The sequence below is a fragment of the Chiloscyllium punctatum genome, chromosome 7 (assembly GCF_047496795.1).
Source record: "Chiloscyllium punctatum isolate Juve2018m chromosome 7, sChiPun1.3, whole genome shotgun sequence".
Lineage (NCBI taxonomy): Eukaryota > Metazoa > Chordata > Chondrichthyes > Orectolobiformes > Hemiscylliidae > Chiloscyllium > Chiloscyllium punctatum.
In genome coordinates, this window is record NC_092745.1 from 110,205,220 (window position 1) to 110,228,318 (window position 23,099).

At 40.4% G+C, this 23,099-nt stretch overlaps 1 protein-coding gene across 4 annotated transcripts in view; it reads right to left on the bottom strand.

The window, feature by feature from the left end:
• Positions 1-282: 282 nt before the first annotated feature.
• Positions 283-23,099, bottom strand: part of snx7 (sorting nexin 7) — a 95,105-nt gene continuing 72,288 nt past the window's right edge. For all 4 annotated transcript variants that reach the window (XM_072574599.1, XM_072574597.1, XM_072574600.1 and 1 more), the window contains 2 exons: positions 21,919-22,071; positions 283-2,340 (listed from right to left, as the gene is read on the bottom strand). In XM_072574599.1, the coding sequence (XP_072430700.1) occupies positions 2,260-2,340; positions 21,919-22,071 (234 nt within the window). In that variant the 3' untranslated portion in view covers positions 283-2,259. The remainder of the gene's footprint in view (positions 2,341-21,918; positions 22,072-23,099) is intronic.

Consider the following 23,099-nt stretch of genomic DNA (forward strand, 5'->3'; position numbering starts at 1 on the left):
TAGTCAGGGTTAAATTTAGAGTAGGGGAATGGGTCTGGGTGGGTTACTCTTTGGAGGGTCGATGTGGATTTGTTGGGCCGAAGGGCCAGTTTCCAAATTGTAGGGAAGCTAATCTAATCTAATCTAAGAGACATGAGGAGCGGATGAGAAAATTAAGTTGAAGTCCAAGATCAGCAATAATTATATTGACCAGCAGAGCAGTCTCAACAGGCACACTGTTTACTCCTACTTCTATCTCATGCTGCTGTGTAACGATTTAATAAAACATAACATGATGCTGACTCAATTGTTATTGAGTTTTATTTTCCATTTATTACTTCTCCACAATAGAAATCACATTTTCATAGATTGCCTCTACATTTTCAGAAACGTATTTGATAGATTCCAATACATTAAGGTAAATACAGTTAAATTGAGACATGCGTATTACTAATCTGGAAAGTGTTTCAACCTAACCCTAATATTAATGCATCTATTTATTTGTACTTGGAAGAATACAAGTTTATACATTACATATAACTAATGGTTTCACAATTCTACTTCAATGAAGAACTTTCATTTACTGGTCACTCAATAAAATACCAACTCTGATTTTCTAAGTTTAGATTTAATACTTTGAAATAGTTTACTTTATTTCAAAAAGCATTTAAAAATATCACACTTAAACTTGAGATCAAAGCTAATTTTATTGAAAAATAATTTGAAAACTTCAAAAAAGGTCTATTGTCAATATTAAAAAAGATAAAATCATTCAGTTTTGGTTCTTATTTGGTCCAGTATGCCACTTAAATTGTGCTACATTTTGTTCTAGCCCAATACATGGTAAAATGCTCTTAGAAATTACAGACCAAAATGTTTTTCAGAGAGCTTGGTCGAAGAAACACTGCATATGAATGCATAATAAAGTCCAGTTTTTTCATGATGCACTGCAATGTTCTTTAAAAGTCTAAAACCACATTTCTATCGTCAGTGGCCTAGCTATTGAGGATGAAGTGAAAAGTGAAAATTTTTATCAAATAAATGCTTTCTATTATTCTCAAAAAGGCACAAGCTGTCATGAGAAAAAAGATTAAGGATAACATACAGTACAATTTCCTTGAAGAAACCAGATATTTAGTTTTAAAAAATACTTGCATAAATGAATGTATAATAATTCAAACAATTAGAGACTTTACACAAATTGGACTATAGCTCATAGATACAAGGCAATGCGCGCTCCACTACTATTAATCAGTTGAGTAGAGTGGCATATTGAAGGAATTGGTCTTTGGCAATAATACAAAATGGAGGTCAGGTCAATGGAAAATAAAGGGGGGGGGGGGGGGGTGAAAAGTATACATTAGAACAGAAGAAATAGAAGCCTAAACAGCACTTTGAACTTGTTCTGCCATTCGAAAAATGAATGGCTTATCTTCAGCCTCCATTTCATCTTCCTACCTGATTACGTTTGAGTCCAAACTTCTGTCTCAGCTTTAAATATGCAAATTGACTGGCATTCACAGCCTTCTGTAGTACAGAATTCTAAAGATACTCATTTACCCAGGGGAAGAACTTCCTTGCCATCTCAGTCTTAAATGATCAACCCAATATCCTGTGCCTATGTTCCCTAAAGCATGCTGCGTTGCACAATTAGTTGTATTGGTTAATGTGTGTTTCAGGTTACTGCCATAGCCCAACTTCATTCTAAAACATGTTTTCAAGTTAAAGAAATTAAGATCAATAAATCCAAAGTAGCGAAGAATAAACAACCTCTAGGCAAGACAAAATTATCTGATAACATGATGTGTCATTTGCTGCATTGATGTAATGCTATACGATTGGCACCCAAACTTTCCAACAGAATTTCCCAACTAGGGATAAGATGGGGAAGAAAAATAATTTTATAAAACTGTCTAGAAATTGTGTTTTTTCTATCAAGACAATTTAATTAAGGCAGTTAAATTCATATAAGTAAACACCCTTTCATTTTGTGATGTGTTTATCTCAGAAACATTCATGTGCGTTGATAGTTGATTTTGCAAAGTCATCAACTAAGCATTACCTGAGGTTTAAAATTGGATAATTCCATTGGCCTGCTTATTCTTTGGATTGTAGAATGTTCAAATCATTAAAAAAAACAAAAAATGCAAACAGGGTAAATGTTCCTTCAAAAATTATAAAACAGAGTCCAGCATTCTTCTTTAATAAACACATACAATCCTTCAGCCAGAGAACAGTAAAACCTAAATGCAGCAGTTCAGCCAAATTTCAGATATGTTGTTATGCACTTTCTTTCACATTCTTGTCAACTTTCGTCTCAATCTGTTGAGAAGCCAAGAAAGACTCCCATGTAGCTAAACACTGAAATACAAAAACATTTGCTTTTAATATTAAATTTTCAGTCTTAAGAAAGATGTCAACTTGAAACAAAAAGCAGCAAATCCTGCAAAACAGATCTAATATAAAAATGTGGACAGATCAAATGAAATAACCTTTCAACTGTGGACCCTTTGTTATTACTAGCAAAGGGACTGTACCTGAAATGTTATTGTACCCACTCTGTCCACCAATATTGAGTAATGTGCAGAATATCATAAGATTAATTGCATATTATAAACTGTATTCAAAAGAAATACTTTAAAAAAAATGCTATCATACCAGATATATTTTATATGCATACATGCAAGTTGGCAAGATAAACTAATCCTGAAGTCAAGCAAGATTGTAGAACAGGGCATTCAGATATTTATTCCCATTTTCAAGTCATACATTTCACCTTTGTTTCTACTTTCTCATTAATATTAGGTTCCCAAATCCATATTATTAGATGTATTTAAAGGGAAGCTAAATTAAATGTGGAGAAAGGCATAGAAAGATACATTGATTGAATGTGATGTAATCTGAGCGGATAATCATGCAGACCAGAAACACCGACATAATCCTAGGTGAATTTCTGTGTAGCCATGTTCTGTTTAATGTTTGAAACTGCCACAGTGAAGTGATAATGTTGAATTTATACCCTTCCACCAGTGGGGGCACTATATCACCTCCATGAAACTTTTCTAAATTTCTCTTCCACCTTTTCACCACTTTTACCATTTGGTTACCCTTTGTGACCCCACAATGCTGATTCAGCTAGTACATCTTTTTAATCAGCAAGTTTTGAGAAGATTTGTAGCTCAGGTTGAGGTTCTGAATGAAGTTTGCTTGCTGAGCTGCAAGGTTCGTTTTCAGACATTTTGTCACCATACTAGATTACATCAGTGAACCTCGGGTGAAGTGCTGGTGTTATGTCCGACTTTCTGTGTTTAGCTTTCCTTGGGTTGGTGATGTCATTCCCAGTTCTTTTTCTCAGAGAGTGGTAGATGTGATCCACATCAATGTGTTTGTTGATAAGAGTTCCGGTTGGAATGCCATGCTTCTAAGAATTCTTGTGCTTGTCTGTTTGGCTTTTCCTAGGATGTATGTGTGTCCCAGTCAAAGTGGTGTCCTTCCTCATCCATATGTAAGGATACTGGTGAGAGTGGGTCATGTCTTTTTGTGGCGAGTTGATGTTCATGTATCCTGGTGGCTAGTTTTCTGCCGGTTTGTCCAATGTGGTGTTTGTTACAGTTCTTGTAAAGGTATTTTGTAAATGACGTTTGTTTTGCTTGTTGTTTGTATTGGGTCTTTCAAGTTCACTAGCTGCTGTTTTAGTGTGTTGGTAGGTTTGTGGGCTACCATGATGCCAAAGGGTTTGAGTAGTCACACAGTTATTTCTGAAAAGTCTTTGATACAGGGGAGAGTGAGCAGAAATAAAAAGGAAACACACAATACATAAAAACAGAAAGCATTAGGAGGACTCAAACAGGATAGAAAGATTATCCTACCAACAGACAAAGGACGCTTGACAGGTCATCTTAAACCAATCAGACTACATTGAGAAAGTGAATTAACTGCTTGCAGATACAGAGACTTACCAACAGGTGACAATAGACCAGACCTCACAATGAAAGAATCCAATTACAGCCTTACTCTGAAGACTTCAGAAATCTGGAGAATTAAACAAGACAGACTTCCAAAAAATGAAACCAGATGGATCCAACACACCACGCTTCTGTGGGTTGCCCAAAATTCACAAACCAGGAGTCCCCTCAGATCCATAGTCTCGCTAACTGGAACATTAATGTAATAACTAGCCAAGGAACTACACCAAAGAGTAAAACACTTAGTAGAAAACTCATGCTATTCCATTCACTCCTCCAAAGAATTCCTGAACACCTAAGACACCAAGATAGAAGATGACAAATTAATGGTCTCTTTTGACGTAACAGCCCTGTTCACTTCCAACAACATCAATCTGGCCAAAGAAACACCGACTACACAATTAGAAGAACCAAGACACATACACCAGACATCATCAACTTTTATCAGCAAGGACATCACCATCTAGCTAATGGACCTATGCTTTACCATCCACTTCACTGTCAATATCAATATCAAAACCTACAGATAAACCGATGAAACACTGGTGGGATCTCTGATATTGGAATTTTTAGCAGAAGCAGTAATGCAGAGACTCTAACAAACAGCTCTGCCACCATCCAACCCAAACTTTGGATTTGCTATGTAGGTGACACTTTTGTCATCACTCAACAAAACAAATTAGTGGAAACCTTCAAGACCATCAACAATATCCTTACAGGCATAAAATTCACAAGAGGAAAACAACAACAAACTGCTATTCTTAGATGTCACAGTGGAACAGTCAATAGGGAACTTCAGACCAGCATCTCCAGAAAACAACACATATAGACCAAATATTGAACTACAGAAACAATCACAACACCTACAAATGAAGCTGCATTCGAACATTTTAATGAGCCACCACATACTGCAGCAGAAAGGAACTACAAAGAGCAGACGAAAACCACCTAAACAGCGTATTCAAAAAGAACCAATAGCCAATGAACACAGTCCACCGATTTCTCAGCAACAAACCCAAACAAGCAGACAAAATGCGGCCAGAAACCTCAGCCACTCTCCCCAACATCAAAGACATCTCGGAAATGACTGCCAGGCTACTCAGACCCCTTAGCTTCATGGTAGCACACAAATCCACCAACACACTAAAACAGCAGCTAATGAACTTGAATGACCCAATACAGATAAAAAGCAAAACAAACATCATTTACAAAATACCTTTACAAGAATTGTAACAAACACCAGATTGTACAAACAGGCAGAAAACTAGCCACCAGGATACATGAACATCAACTAGCCACAAAAAAGACATGACCCACTCTCACTAGTACCCTTACATACAGATGAGGAAGGACACCACTTTGACTGGGACAACACATCCATCTTAGGACAAGTCAAACAGAGACATGAACCAGAATTCCCTGAAGCATGGCATTCCAACCGGAACTCTATCAACAAACACATCGATTTGGATCCCATCTGAGAAAAAGACCTGGAAATGACATCACCAACCCAAGGAAACTTAAAACACAAATAGAAAGCAGGACATAACACTAGTGCTTCACTGGAGGCTCACTTATGATATTACCTAATATGGTGACGAACTGATTACAAACCTTCCAGCTCAGCAAGTAAACTTACATCCAGAATCTTTTTGATTACCTCCAAAGTGCCTTTGGAGTCATTTCTACATAAAAGCAGGTTGTTACCAAATGGTTTATATAGCAGTTTAAGAAGAACCACAGCAAACACTAAGTGAATAATGTTTATATGAATGTTCTTCTTCTGGGAGCACTATGTTAGGGCTACTTACTGAAAATCTCTTATGACTTGGATACCCTCAGGTCTAAGTTATTTATCAAGAATCAGAAAACCGATGACCAATTGTACATAAAAGATGAATGGAAGAAGAATTTCCCTATTCTCAAACTTCAGTAGGAGTCAATAAAACAAAAAGACCTGAGCAATTTAGTGCAGAGGAATTCTCTGGTTATATGACAATCAAACCCCAAAACTGTATTTTCATTCTTGAAAAACATCGACTATTGTGTACTTTTTGTCAATGAAGTATGTACTTCAGAGACTTGATCTTAAACAAAAATGTTTTTCTTAACAAAATTAGGTTCAATGCTCTTTTTTAAAAAATCACAAGCGGCAATTTTCCTTTGCTGACACCTTGACTTCCACTGTCATGAAAAACAACAGGTTAATCACTGACATGTCTGACAGGTTTTCTTCCACTGGACATTTTATCATGTCAGGCATCTTCTATAGGGCATCTCAATACATTGAAAAACATTTACCTTCAAATCTAATGAGCGGCTTGCAGCTCATGACATTTACTGAAGTTTCCTTGATATTTGCTTACTTGATCAATGCAATACTTTGCTGTAGGATTTCCAATAATGCCTTAGTTTGAACAAAAATGGGATCTGCACTTCCGCTACAGATCCAACAGCATCACAGACCAATGACCGCACTTTACTAACACTTACATGTGTAACATTAACAGCTAACCAGGCATGACCTGAAATTGAAAACTTTTAAATGGAAATAATTTAAGGATGCTTCTGGAAGGTTTCACGTAATATTTAGTTGGTAGCTTGCTCCATTGTGGGATTGTCCTTGCGAAAATGATTGCCATACATTACCTTAAAAACAAAAAGATTTTGCAGTTTGCGTAGATAGTTACTTTGTATTTCGTCATTACTGGAGGTCATGTACTTATTTCTCTCAATTGCTACCAGTCCATTGCATATTTTATAGAGCTTGGTCAGTCTATATTTCTCTCCTTTGCTGTAGTTATTCCTATTCCAAATCTTCAATCAAGGACATGACATTGGTATATTCTTTAGAAGTGCTTCAATCTTATTTGCATATCTGAAGAGTCACACTGGACTTAAAAACATTAATTCAGTTTCTCGCTCCACAGATGCTGCCAGACCTGCTGAGTTTCTCGAGCATTGTATTTGCTTCAAATTTTGAGCACATGCAGTATTTTGCTTTTATTATTTATGTATCTCACTTTGTTTAAGAAACCCATACAGTTTACATAATCCAGAATTGGAGAATTCATAAAAGATTCCTCATCAGAAATCCAAAAACTCCATTTGCTTTAGACAGTTGAGCATGGAATCCCCACTGAAGATTGTTTATAAGATGGAATCCCAGGTATAGTTGTAAATTGACTGGAAAATCTCAGCAGGTCTGGCAGCATCTGCAAGGAGAGAAAAGAGCTGATGTTTCGAGTCTAACTGACCCTTTGTCAAAGTTAAAAAAAGGAGAGAGAAATAGGGAGGTATTTATACCAGGCTGACAGAAGGTGAGTCATGGCTCCAGAAGCAAAGGTAGCAATAAAGAGGTGATAATGACAGCGCATAGAGAGATTATAGGGAGATTAGGAGTTGTGAATGACCAAGGCTGAAGCGAGTGCTGTGTGACAAAATATGTGGGGGTGGGGGACGGGGGCGGGGGGATGGGTGAAGCAGAGGCAAAATGGGAAAATGGGAGAAGGGTTGCAAAAGGGGAAGAGGAGAGAAAGAGCTGATGAGAGAGTGGGGAGCGAGAGAAAGAGACAATCAAGAAATCAGGAGGTACAAAACAGTGAAAATAAATTTTAAGAAGGATAAATAAAACAAATGAAATAAAATTACGGAGCAGAATGAAAACAGAGGGGTCGAGATGGGATATTCACCTGAAGTTGTTGAATTCAATGTTGAGAGGGGCAGGCTGTAACATGCCTAGTCGGAAGATGAGATGCTGTTCCTCCAGTTTGCGTTGAGCTTCACTGGAACATTGCAGCAGGCCAAGGACAGACATGTGGGCATGGGAGCAGGATTGTATGTTGAAGTGGCAAGCCACAGGAAGGTCTGGGAGCTGAGTGCGTATAGACCGAAGGTGGTCAGCTTCTCAGCCTAGCATAAATACCTCCCTATTTCTCCCTTTTTTTTAGTTTTGACAAAGGGTCAATTAGACTCGAAACATCAGCTCTTTTCTCTCCTTACAGATGCTGCCAGACCTGCTGAGATTTTACAGCATTTTCTCTTTTGGTTTCAGATTCCAGCATCCGCAGTAATTTGCTTTCATATTAGTTGTGAATCTACCTGTGGTGGATTTGATTATAGTAATTAAAGCAATCTATTGGTGGACTGCTTTTGCTTGTGACACATCACTATAGCATTTTTGGGTGAAATGAGCAGTGTAGATTCCTCTGGATCTGCCCTAATATTAAATATTCACAGTGAGCAAAGACCTAAACCAGCTCTGATCTAGAAAATCACTCATTGAGGAATACAGAGAAACAGAATATTTGGTGCAAATGTAATTTTTTAAATTAATCCAATAATAATTGTTCATGATCATGATTGCTGATGTCATATTCATAAAACAATCAACCTCAAGATCAAAAATGCTGTTTTAGGAACTAGACAAGAGGGATGTCCCTATTAACGGCGCAGAGAACCTATTCCACTTAAAAGCAATGAGTGTGTTTATGGTTCAGAGGGTTAATCCAGGTGACATGGAGTCAGAGAGATATACAGCAGGGAAACTGAGCCATCGGTCCAACTCATCCATGCCGATCAGATATCCAAAATAAACTGAGTCCCATTTGCCAGCACTTGGCATATCCCTCTAAACCCTTCTTATTCATATACCCATCCAGATGCATTTTAAATGTTGTAAATGTACCAGCCTCCACCACTTCCTCTGGCAGCTCATTCTATACACACATCACCTGTGTGAAGACATTGCCCCTTACGTCACCTTAAACCTATGTCGTTTAGTTTTGGATTCCCCCGCATCAGAGAATCGACATTGTCTATTCATCCTTTCCATGCCCCTCATAGACAATAGGTGCAGGAGTAGGCCATTCTGCCCTTCGAGCCTGCACCACCATTCAATATGATCATGGCTGATCATCCTTAATCAGTATCCTGTTCCTGCCTTATCTCCATAACCCTTGATTCCACAATCCGAGTGCTCTATCCAACTCTTTCTTAAATGAATCGAGAGACTGGGCCTCCACTGCCCTCTGGGGCAGAGCATTCTACACACCCACCATTCTCTGGGTCCAGTCTTTCAGTGTAAGGTAATCCCGCCATTCCAGGAATTGACCTCATGAACCTACGCTGCACTCCCTCAATAGCCAGAATGTCTTTCCTCAAATTTGGAGACCAGAACTGCACACAGTACTCCAGGTGTGGTCTCACCAGGGCCCTGTACAGCTGCAGAAGAACCTCTTTGCTTCTATACTCAATCCCTCTTGTTTTGAAGGCCAGCATGCTATTAGCCTTCTTCACTACCTGCTGTACCTGCATGCTTACCTTCATTGACTGGTGTACAAGAACACCCAGATCTCTTTGTACTGCCCCTTTACCTAAATTGATTCTATTTAGGTAGTAATCTGCCTTCCTGTTCTTGCCAACAAATTGGATAACCATACATTTATCCACATTAAACTAGATCTGCCTTGCACCTGACCACTCACCTAACTTGTCCAGGTCACCCTGCAATTTCCTAACATCCTCATCACATTTCACCCTGCCACCTAGCTTAGTATCATCAGTAAATTTGCTAATGTTATTACTAATACCATCTTCTATATCATTAACATATATTGTAAAAAGCTACAGTCCCAGTACTGATCCCTGCCATACCCCACTGGTCACTGCCTGCCATTCCGAAATGGAGCCGTTTATCACCACTCTGTTTTCTATCAGCCAACAACTTCAATCCAAGTTAGTACTTTGCCCCCAACATCATGCACCCTAAATTTGCTCACTAACCTTCTATGTGGGACTTCATCAAAAGCTTTCTGAAAGTCCAGGTACACTACATCTATTGGATCTCCCTCGTCCATCTTCAGGGTTACATCCTCAAAGAATTCCAGAATATTAGTCAAGCATGATTTCCCCTTCATAAATCCATGCTGACTCTGACCTATCCAGTTACTACTATCCAGATGTGTCGTAATTTCATCCTTTATAATAGACTCCAGCATCTTTCCCACCACTGAAGTCAGACTAACTGGTCTATAATTTCCTGCTTTCTCTCTCCCACCTTTCTTAAAAAGTGATACAACATTAGCCACCCTCCAATCCGCAGGAACTGATCCCGAATCTATCGAACTCTGGAAACTAATCACCAACGCATCCACAATTTCTCGAGCCACTTCCTTCAGTACCCTGGGATGTAGACCATCAGGCCCCGGAGACTTATCAACCTTCAGACCCAACAGTCTCTCCAACACCAATTCCTGGCAAATATAAATTCCCTTCAGTTCAGGTCCTTCAGTCACTGTTACCTCAGGGAGATTGCTTGTGTCTTCCCCAGTGAACACAGATCTGAAGTACCAATTCAATTCTTCTGCCATTTCTTTGTTCCCCGTAATATATTCCCCTGTTTCTGTCTTCAAGAGCCCAATTTTAGTCTTAACCATTTTTTTGCTTTTCACATACCTAAAAAAACTTTTACTATCCTACTTTATATTACTGGCCAGTTTACCGTCGTACCTCATTTTTTCTGTGTATTTCCTTCTTCGTAATCCTCTGTTGTTCTTTAAAAGCTTCCCAGTCCTCCATTTTCCCACTTATCTTTGCTACGTTATAAAGTTAAAAGAGAAAAAGTATATGTTTCTTAACTTCCCTCGTCAGCCATGGCCACCCGTGTCTCCTCCTGGGATCTTTCTTCCTTTTTAGAATGAACTGATCCTGCAACTTCTGCATCATACACAGAAATATCCGCCATTGTTCCTCCACTGTCATCCCTGCTAAGGTATTGCACCATTGAACTTGGCCAAGCTCCTCCCTCATAGCTCCATAGTTCCCTTTATTCAACTGAAGTATTGTCACTTCCGATTGTACCCTCTCCCTCTCAAATTGCAGATTGAAGCTTATTGTATTATGGTCACTACTTTCCAACGGCTCCTTCACTTCGAGGTCCCTGACCAATTCTGGTTCGTTGCACAATACCAGATCTAGAATTGCCTTCTGCATGGTCGGCTCCAGCACCAGCTGTTTTAAGAATCCATCTCTGAGGCACTCCACAAAGTCTCTTTCTTGAGGTCTTTGCGACAGGCCAATTTCAGCTCCTGATTTAACTTACATCTGACTTCCAGACTACTGTTTGGGGGCCTGTAGATAACTCCCAAGAGGGTCTTTTTACCCTTAGTATTTCTCAGCTCTATCCACACTGACTCTACATCCCCTGATTCTAGGTCCCCCCGCACAAGGGACTGAATATCATCCCTTACCAATATGGCCACCCCACCCCCTCTACCCGTCAGTCTATCCTTACGATAGCACGTGTAGCCTTGAATATTCATTTCTCAGGCCCTGTCCACTTGAAGCCACGCCTCAGTTATCCCCACAATATCGTATCTGCCAATTTCCAAAACAGCCTTAAGCTCATCCATCTTATTTCGAATGCTTCGTGCATTCATGTATAGTATTTTTAATTTGTTACTGCCTTCACCCTTCCCATCAACTCCTATTTCACTCAAACATGATTTTATAAACTTCTAAGGTCACCCTTCAGCCTCTGGTGCTCCAGGGAAAATAGCCCCAGTCTATTCAGCCTCAAATGAGATTGAGAAAACCTGCTAAGGCAACACTTCCCATCATTTCTTACATAAAGCAGACGTGCAAAATCTGCACAGCAGAGCATTTCCCTTCAACCTGCTACAGCTAACTGGCTGCACACTAACCAAAGAAACAGACAAATTTTACAGCTCTTTCATAAATTCCTGTACAGCATAGCACAGCAAACACTTTAGCCACAAAGTAAAATTGGAACAGTTATGGAAAGGTATTGTCACATATCAATCATGATAAAATCCAAACACTGTGGGTTAAAGGCCCACTTTAAGGACAGGAGCATGGAATTGCCAATCAATCTAGTGTTATATTAACGTCTTTTTTTTCTCAGATGGACTAAAAGACCCTGTGCCTTTTGAAGAGTAACACAGCTATCCTGGCCAATCATTATCCCTCACCCAACGAACAAATCAGATTACCTGGTCATTTCTCTTCATGCCATCATTGAAACCTTGCTGAGTACAAGCCAACTGTTATAGTTCCTACAATTCAAAGTAACTACACTTTATAAATACCAGGGTCAGGGTTAGGTATAAAGCACTTTGGGACATCCTCAGGTCATGAAAGACACTACAGAAATCCAAGTATTCCATTTTCTTTTAAAAAGTTGCATTCAGATATAACCAAAAGAAAACAAAAAAAAAAATCGAGGCAATGTTGTATTTATACATAATACTTGCTGAAAATATAGACATTATGGTATTAATGATTTCTTTTGTTTTGAATGCTTGTTAGCTTTCCAACACTATTTGCAGAAGTCGCCCAAGACTTAGGACGAATTGAATTGGAGAACAGCTGTCATATTAAGTCTAAGTTGCTTAAATTCCATTTAAAACCATGAGCACAGGGAGTGGGATATACTGATGGAGGCAGGATGCCACATTTGCAGCAATCACAGTAACTATTAGAGGTGGACAGAACTGCTCATCCAGTTCTGCACTGCATTTAAATATTATAACAATTCAATATAACAAGCAGTGAAAGCCCCAGCATACACTAACTTTCAAGCACTAAACAAATGGATTCCTGAAATTAGATACAAGAACAATTTAAACAATGCTTTCAGGTAACCAGTCCATCTGACTAGAGTTCTGCAAATTAGTTAACAAAGCGAATCAGGATAAAGACACAAAGATCAACCTATAAAATCAAGAATCTCTCAAAACTGTTTCAACTATTTATATCAATGCTTTCAATAACCTCCACTGCAATGGTATCAACCGTTCAATCACCTGCTCTTTGTGAACAATTTGGAAACTGACCAATATATGTTTCTTCTTAAATCTTCACTTTTTGTATACAGATTTTATTTCTAATCCATGTGTTACTAACTGTTTGCACATTAAATAAGTAATGAACTCGTTATGTTAATTTAAGAACGCTTGGTTAAATTGCTCCTTGGAAAGCACACGTTCAATTTACATCTGGGAGAAAAATATCCAAAAAGGGAAGGGATCCTTTAAATAAATGTTTTTACAAGCAGCTGAGCTAGGGGATATGAAGAAGAAAGGGGCCCAGTCCATTCCTCCTCACCTAGGTGAACAGTTTGCAGTGTTTCCTCAAGAACCATCATGAATTGGTTAACTTCACCCAGGTTTTGGTCAAAACACGATTGAGCACTGAGTCTGCAATGGGGACTGAGTGGAAACTCTCAAGTGGAACAGTCCTGGGATTAGTGCTGAAGCGGCATTAAATGAATAGGTAAAATTCATAGCTCATGAATACTTCAGGCTTCAAAATAGCTGTGGACATAACCATTGGTTGTTGTTCAAAAATCCCTCAGCCTCTGCTCTCAATTTGAAATCACACCAATTTTCAAACATTAAGATTGGGTCACAAGGGGGAACGTTTGGCAAGTAGTTCCATAGTCACTCACAAGAGTTCAACATTTTATTTGATTAAGAATCCTAATGCATTATCAATTGATTGTTAGTGCTGAAGACTTGAGTTCCACAAACTTGCCACACAACTAGCCAAACTGTTCCAGTACAACGACAACATTGGCATCTACCAGACAATGTCAAAGAGGCACTATACACAAAAAAGCAGGACAGATCCAACCTGACCAATTACATCATCAGTCTATTCTCAATCCTCACTCACCTCTATCCAAGGCCCTAAAGGAGCCTTCCACATCCAAAGTTTTACCTGCACATCCACTAATATAATTTATTGTATCCGTTGCTCCCGATGTGGTCTCCTCTACATTGGGGAGACTGGGTGCCTCCTAGCCGAGCGCTTTAGGGAACATCACCCGCACCAATCAACTAAACCGCCCCGTGGCCCAACATTTCAACACCCCCTCCCACTCTGCCGAGGACATGGAGGTCCTGGGCCTCCTTCACCGCCGCTCCCTCACCACCAGACGCCTGCAGGAAGAACGCCTCATCTTCCGCCTCGGAACACTTCAACCCCAGGGCATCAATGTGGACTTCAACAGTTTCCTCATTTCCCCTTCCCCCACCTCACCCTAGTTTCAAACTTCCAGCTCAGCACTGTCTCCTTGACTTGTCCGGACTTGTCCGACCTGCCGATCTCCTTTTCCACCAATCCACTCCACCCTCTCCTCCTTGACCTATCACCTTCATCCCCTCCCCCACTCACCCATTGTACTCTATGCTACTTTCTCCCCACCCCCACCCTCCTCTAGTTTATCTCTCCACGCTTCAGGCTCACTGCCTTTATTCCTGATGAAGGGCTTTTGCCCGAAACGTTGATTTCGCTGCTCGTTGGATGCTGCCTGAACTGCTGTGCTCTTCTAGCACCATTAATCCAGTATGTGCTTTCCAGCATCTGCAGTCATTGTTTTTATCTCTATCTGATGGAAGGTGTCATCAACAGTGCAATCAAGCAGTGCCTGCTTAGCAGCAACCTGTTCAGTGATGCTCAGTTTAATTTGTGCCAGGGCTGCTCAGTACCTGACCACATTACAGCCTTGATTCAAACATGGATTTAAAAAAAAGTTGAATTCCAGGTGAGGGGAGAGTGACAGCTCTTGGCATCAAGATTATATTCGACTGAGTGTAGTACACAAGACTACAAAACCAGAATCAGAGAGATTCCAACCAATCTCTACTGGGTGGAATTATAACTGGCACACAGGAAGATGGTTGTGGTTGTAGAAGGCCCGTCATCTCAGCTTCAGTCCACCTCTGCAGGAGTTCCTCAGGATAATGTCCCAGGCCCAAACATCTTCCTTCCACCGGAAGCTCAAAAGTAGGGAAGTTTGATGATGATCACACAATGTTCAGCACTATTTGCAACTCAAGTACTGGAGCAGTCCATGTTCGAATGCAACAAGACCTGGATGATATCCAAGCTTAAACTGACAAATGGCAAATAACATTCATGCCACATAATAAATACCATGCAAGAACCATCTCCAATAAGAGACAATCTGACCAATGATTCTTGACAATCAACGACATTACCAACACTGAATTTGCCACTAATAGCATCCTGGAGTTTACCATTGACAAAGAACTCATTTGGACTCACCATATAAATAGAGCAGACGGATGCAAAGAATACTGCAACAAGCAACCCACCACCTCATTCCACAAAGCCAGTCTACCATCTACTAGGCACACGTTAGGAGTATGATGGAATACTCCTGGATGAATACAGCTCCAGTAACACTCAAGAAGCTTGATAACGTCCAGGAAAAAGCAGCCTGCTTGACTGGCAGCACATCCATGAGCATCCACTCCCTTCACCACTGGGGCTCAGTAGCAACAGTGAGTTCTATCAACAAGATGCTCTGCAGAAATTCACCAAAAGATCCTCAGACAGCACCTTCCAAACCTATAACCATTACTTAGAAGGTCAACTGCAGCAGATACATAGGAACATCACCACCTGCAAATTCCCCTCCAAAACACTGACCCACCAAAAACACTTGAAATATATCACCATGCCTTTTTAAATGTTACAGGGTCAAAATCCTGGAGTTCCTTCATAGAACAAAGTACAGCACACAACAGGCCCTTTGGCCCATGATGTTGTGCTGAGAATTAATCATAATCTAAAATAAATAACCTAACCTACGCACCCCTCAGTTCACTGCTGTTAATGTGCAAGTCCAGCAGTTGCTTAAATGTCCCCAATGAGTCTGCTTCCACCACCAATGCTGGCAACGCATTCCATGCATTCATAACTCTCTATGTAAAGAACCTACCTCTGACGTTTCCTCGATACCTTCCTCCTAACACCTTAAAACGATGACCTCTCGTGCAAGTCAATCCTGCCCTAGGGAAGAGTCTCTGGCTATTGACCCTATCCATGCCTCTCATTATCATGTTTATCTCGATCAGGTCACTTCTGTTCCTCCTTCACTGCAAAGACAAAAGTCTGAGCTTAGTCAACCTTTCTTCATAAGGCAAGCCCTCCAGTCCAGGCAGCACCCTGGTAAACCTCCTTTGCACCTTCTCCAAAGCCTTCGCATCTTTCCTGTAAGGTGACCAGAACTGGACACAACATTCCAAGTGTAATCTCACTAGGGTTTTGTACAGCTGCAGCAAAACCTCGCAGCTCTTAAACTCAACCCCCCTGTTAATGAAAGCCAAAACACCACACGCTTTCTTAACAACCCTATCCACATGGGTAGCAACTTTGAGGAATCTATGTACTTGAACACCAAGATCCCATTGTTCCTCCACACTACCAAGAATCCTGTCTTTAATCCTATATTCAGCATTCAAGTACGACCTTCCAAAACTCATCACTTTGCATTTATCCAGGTTGAACTCCATCTGCCATTTCTTAGCCCAGCTCTGCATCCTGTCCATATCATGTTGCAGCCTGCAATAGCCCTCAATACTAATCAATGGCACCTCCAACCATTGTGTCATCGGCAAATTTACTAATCCACCCCTCAACCTCCTCATCCAAGTCATTTATAAAAACTACAAAGAGCAGAGGCCCAAGAACAGAGCCCTGCGGGACACCACTCAACACTGATCTCCAGACAGAATACTTTCCATCTACAACCATTCTCTGCCTTCAGTCAACCAACCAATTCTGAATCCAGAGAGCCAAATCTCCCTGTATCCCATACCGCCTGACTTTATGAATGAACCTTCCACGGGGAACCTTATCAAATGCCTTGTTGAAGTACATACACACCACACCTACTGCTTGACCTTCATCAACCTGTCTCGTCACCTCATTAAATAACTCAATAAGATTTGGGAGGCATGACCTGCCCCTCACAAAACCATGCTGACTGCTTTTAATCACGCTATGCCTTTCCAAATAGTCATAAATCCTGTGCCTCAAAATTCTTTCCTAAACCTTGCTGAGCACGGACGTAAGACCGACTGGTCTGTAATTGCCAGGGATTTCCCTATTGCCCTTCTTGAAAAGTGGAACAACATTCACCTCCCTCCAATTCTCCAGTACAACTCCTGTGGAGAATGAGGAAGCAAAGATATTCGCCAGCGGCTTAGCAACCTCCTTTCTCGCTTCCTGGAGCAACCTAGGATAAATCTGGTCTGGCCCTGGGGACTGATCAATCTTAATGTTTTCCAAAATTTCCAGCACATCAACTTCATCAATCTTGATCTGTTCAAGCCTGGTTCCCGGTTCCTCAAAGTTCTCATTCACAACAAGGTCCCTTTCTTTAGTGAACACTGAAGCATAAAACTCACAGCGCCAGAGACCCGGGTTCAATTCCCACCTCGGGCGACTGACTGTGTGGAGTTTGCACGTTCTCCCCGTGTCTGCGTGGGTTTCCTCCGGGTGCTCCGGTTTCCTCCCACAGTCCAAAGATGTGCAGGGTCAGGTGAATTGGCCATGCTAAATTGCCCGTAGTGTTAGGTAAGGGGTAAATGTAGGGGAATGGGTGGGCTGCGCTTCGGCGGGTCGGTGTGGACTTGTTGGGCCGAAGGGCCTGTTTCCACACTGTAAATCTAATCTAATCTAATCTAATCTATCTGCTCAGACTCCACACACAAGTCCCCTACACTACCCCTGACAGGCCCTACCTTCTCCCCGATCATTCTATTGTTCCTCACTTATGAGTAAAATGCCTTTGGATTCTCCCTAATCCTCCCTTTTTTGTGCCCCTTTCTGGCTCTCCTCAGTCCATTTTTGAGCTCCTTTCTAGCAAGTCTGTAATCCTCTAAAGCTGTGCTAGATTCTTGCTTCCTTCACCTTACATAAGCTGCCATCTTCCTTTTGACAAGAAGCTCCTTTGTTCTCGTCATCCAAGGTTCTTTAATCTTACCCCTTCTTGCCTGTCTTAGAGGAACAAATTCATGCATCACTCACAACACCTGTTTCTTAAACAAACAGTCTCCATATGTCTGTTGTGCCCTCTCTGTGGAACAATTGCTCCAATCTGTATTTCCCAAATCCTGTTAGATAGCGTCATAATTTCCTTTTCCAAAAGGAAGTATTTTCCCATGGTAACTGCTCCTTTCTTTCGCCATGGCTATGATCATATTGAATTGTGGTGCAGGTTCGAAGGGCAGAATGGCCTACACCTGCACCTATCGTCTAAATGTGAGGCAGTTGTGGTCACTGTCGCCAAAAAAAAGGTGTTCTCCCACCGTGAAATCTGACACCTGACCTAGCTCATTGCCGAGCACCAAATCCAAAATGGCCTCTCCCCTCATCAACCTGTCTACATACTGAGTAAGGAAACCCTTCTGAACACACATGACAAAAAAGGGCTCCCTTCCAACCATCTGCACTAAGGAGGTTCCAGTCAATATTGGGAAAGTTGAAGTCACCCATAATAACAACCCTGCTACATCTACATTTTTCCAAAATCTGCCAGCCTATGAGTTCTTCAATCTCCCTACTGCTATTAGGGGGTCCGTAGAAAACCCCCAATGAGGTGGCTGCTCTCTTGCTATTCCTAACTTCCACCCATACTGACTCAATAGACAAACCTTCCTTGACAACCTTCATTTGTGTAGCTGCGATGCATTCTCTGATTAGCAATGCTCTTTTCCACCCCCTCCCTGTTCTTTTTAAATGTTCTAAACTCTGGAACATCTAGCAACCACTCCTGCCCCTGTGAAACTCGCATCACAATTATGGCCACAACATCATAGCCCTTAACAATATCGTGGGATTACGTACAGCACATGGACTGCAGTGATTCAAGGAGGCAGTTCATCACCACCTTTTCAAGGGCGGCTAGGGAAGGGCAATAAACGCTAGCCAGCCAGCGACGCCTACTTCCCACAAATGAAAACAAAAAGATTGCAACTTATCTTATACAGGGATCAGTAATTGCTACTGAAGAAACAAACAGGGCAGAAGAACTACCTTCCATAATTATCTGTGCATAAAAGGTGAAGATAATATCCTTTGCAATTAACTGCAAAACAGATCCCAAATGGATTAGAGTATTAAAAGTCTGCTGCATATTGAATCAAATGAATGCAGGATTTTCTTTCTCTTCTCCCTCAATTCCAAGCATTATTACACATTGGATTTTAGATTTAATGAGTTGCTGTTACAATAATGCTCTTTTATGCTTTGTTGTAAAATAAATCTACCTGCACAATTGCTTAAGTGCACAAAATTCATAATCTAATTTTAGGGCTCGGATGATACTAAAACAGAAAAGCAAAATTCAACTACTCTCAAATAAAAACAGAATGTTTAGTTCAACACTGTTATCTTGTGGTTTTGCTTCACATTTCTCAGGTTTAACTTACAAATGAGATTTTAAGTTCATTTGCACGATAAGTTTTTCCACACGACACATTTCCCAAATTTAAAAGTAAAGTAATCAGTGGCAATGTTCTACTTGATAGCAAATGTAATTCCTTCACTCAAAATAAGGGTCACAGAAAGCAGGAAACCACATGCCAGTTAGCTTTAAATCTGTCAAGGGGAAAACATTAGAAAAATTGAAGGGAATCATACAGAGCCAATCTGTTTTATAGAACAGTACAGCATAGGACAGGACCTTTGGCCCTCTATGTTGTGTCGACCTTTTATCCTACTCTAAGATTAGACCAATCTCCATACTCGTTTTTGTGCAAGGGAATCATATTTAATAAATTTATTGGAGTTCTTTGAAGTAGTAACATGTACTGTGGATGCACTCAGAATTCCAGAAAGTAACTGGAAAGTGAAGGCTCATGGTGTAGGGATAAACATCTTTGTGTGGAGAGAAGAGTGGGAAAGTAACAGGGTAATGTGTCAGCATAAATGTTCTTTTTTCAAAGGCAAAATGTTATGCATAGCATACCACAGGGGTCAGTGCTGGACCTCAACTTCTTACAATTTACATAAATGACTTGGATGAAAGGACTAAGATATGGTTGCTAAGGTTGCGGACAACAAAAAAGATGGGATAAAAGCTGTGAAGAGGATCCTATTAAGGAGGCAGGTAGACAAAGGTCTGACAAAATTCCTTGCTTGTCGCCCTTTGATGGCACTGTGGCTCAGTTGTTAGCACTGCTGCCTCACAGCATCAAGGACCAGGGTTCAATTCCACCCTCAGGTTACTGCGTGGAGTTTGCACATTATCCTTGTGCCTGTGTGGGTTTCCTCCTGGTGCTCTGGTTTCTTCATTGTTCAAAAGGTGTGTAGGTTAGGTGGACAGGCAATGCTAAATTGCCCTTGGTGTAAAGGGATGTGCAGGCTAGGTAGATTAGCTATGGGAAATGCAGGGTAAAAGGATAGGATAGGGGGTGGATGCTCTTCAGAGGGTCAGTGTGGACTTGATGGGTCAAATGGCCTGCTTCCACATTGTCGGGATTCCAGGAAAACAAACAAAAAGTAGAGTACATTGTGAAATTGAAAATGTGTTGCTGGAAAAGCGCAGCAGGTCAGGCAGCATCCAAGGAGCAGGAGAATCCTGAAGAAGGGCTCATGCCCGAAACGTCGATTCTCCTGCTCCTTGGATGCTGCCTGACCTGCTGCGCTTTTCCAGCAACACATTTTCAGCTCTGATCTCCAGCATCTGCAGTCCTCACTTTCTCCTTCATTGTGAAATTGTTCATTTTAGCAGAATGAATAAAAGTGAAGCATATTATCTTTGGTTATTCAGCACTGTTGTGGGTAACACTTGCTGGGCCAATTATTGCCCATCTAAATGGTGAGAAATTGCTGACCTGGGATTATAAAAAGGATCCAGGTGTCGTCAGATATGAATTGCAAACTGCTAGTATGCAGGTACAGCAAATAACAATGCAAGTTAATAGAATTCAATTTCTTATTGTAAAGGGAATTGAATATGAAAGCAGGGAGGTTATCCTTCAATTCTGCAGGGCACTAATGAGACCACAGCTACAGTACTACTTAAAGAATTGGTTTCCTTACTAGAAGGAATTGTGCGCTTTGGAAGCGATTCAGAGATTGTTTCCACAATTATTGTCTGGAATGGGTGGGTTGTGTCATTAGGAAATTGTATTCCTAATTGCTGGACAAGCCTAGCTTGTATCTATCAGAGTTTAGAAGAGTAATGGGCTGATTGAAACACTGAAGACCCTTAGGTACCTTGGCAGGGTGGATGTGGAAAGGATGTTTCCTCTTGTGACTAAAGAGCCAAGTTTAACAATAAGGTGTTACCCATTTAAGACAGAAATGAGGCAAAACTGACACAGTTTTGATTTTTTGGAACTCTCTTCCTCAAAAGCAGAGGATTTTGAATATTTTTAAGGCAGAAGGGGATAGATTCTTGGCAATCAAGGGGATGAAAGGAGATTGAAGCAGGTGGAAATGTGGAATTGAGGTTACAATAAAGATTAGTTTTGATCTTATTAAATGGTGGATCAGACTCGGCAGACTAAGTGGCCTACTTTTGCACTCAACTTATTTTCATAAATCTATGTTACTAAATCCAAAATTTAGCTCTCAAGGAAGCAAACGTTGGAAATTAATTGGTAAGGCAGAACATAAGTGCAAGGATGAAGAATAATTTTAATGTACGGGTGGTACGGTGGCTCAGTGGTTAGCACTGCCGCCTCACAGCACAGGGAGCTGGGTTCGATTCCAGTCTCAGGTGACTGTCTGTGAAGTTTGCACATTCTCCCAGCATCTGCATGGGTTTCCTCCGGGTGTTCCGGTTTCCTCCCATAGTCCAAAGATGTGCAGGTTAGGCGAATTGGCCATGCTAAATTGCCAATAGTGTTAGGTGCATTAGTCAGAGGGAAATTGGTCCGAGTGGGTTACTCTTCGGAGGGTCAGTGTGGACTGGTTGGGCTGAAGGGTCTGTTTCTACACTGTAAGGAATTTAATCTAACCTCATCTATTCAGTCCAAATGGTTTTATCTTAAGACAACATGTACTAATATTAGCTATTCCCCAACCACTCCAGTGTAGGTAACCACATGCTTGAGGCCATTTTGCTCCTCAATTTGCTTTTCTTCATTACCAAACTGGAACATCAATTCAAATTTTTGAATTTTCTTACCCTTTCAAAATAAAGAATATTATTTTCAGCTGCATTTCGGAAAGCAGATTGCAAATCATTCCGCATGTTGATAGACCATCTTTCCCAGTCCGCTTTCAAATCGCTATTGGCACATTCAACTTTATCCTCAAGGTGTCCAATATCGGCCTGAAGCTAAAATAAAGTTAACGTTAACCACATTAATGTACAACTATAACTGAAACATTAAGCTAATGTTAATTAATACTTCACAAAAGGGCAGAAATAGGCAAATAATAATGAATAGACATGTTAAGCAGAATGGAGTACTTCTAACACCGTTCGTCAATGTTTTCAAAAAGGTTGAAGATTAACCCAACTGAATATGTAATGGAATGCTAGAAAAATAAAACAGACAGAGGCAAGAATTCAATGCATATATCTAAGTGTTATATACAAATTATCAGCTGCCTGGAAGGCACTGTATCATGAATCTATAATACATAGCTGAAAAAGTACCAAAGGTATTATCTGGTAAGGACGCCTAATGAAAGAAGTAATTCATACTAATGAAATCTTGCATACATTAATGCATTTCCCTTTCATGATCACACAAACAAGGCTGCAGTAATTTGAAATGGCATGTTTATAATTGCAGCCTAACAGAGTGGCTACAATGAAAACAGCTTTGCAATAAACAAAACAGCTTTAGGTAATAACGTAGCCTCAAGGCAAGATGCATTTTGGCATAATTTTGGATACAATTTCGTACTTCATGCATAAACAAAATTAATTTGTCCACTGGCAATACATATTTTTGAATGTTTTATTCAGAACTTTCAAAATGAAACTAGCTCCAATTTTAAAGTATAAACCTTTTACTCAACAGCAGGAATTAAATATCTTCCAAAATTTAACTTGAATTTTCTTCAGTCATTTTTGCCAAGATTCTTGGCAAAATTGAGTCAAATCAATTTGCATCCATTTCTAAATCTGATCTCACTGTTGATATTTTACTTGTGCAGTTAAGTGAAGTGTTAAAGTTGCATCAAGACTTAACGTTTCTCCCAGCGATACGTATTACCAGACTGATAATAGATTGGTTCATATAGAAGATGGGAATGTGGTTCTTCAATTATTAACTGGTCTCTTCCTGGGGGAAAAAAAAACAGCCGACTAAACCCATGAGTAATTAAAATATAGAAGCTGGCCTTTCTTACTCT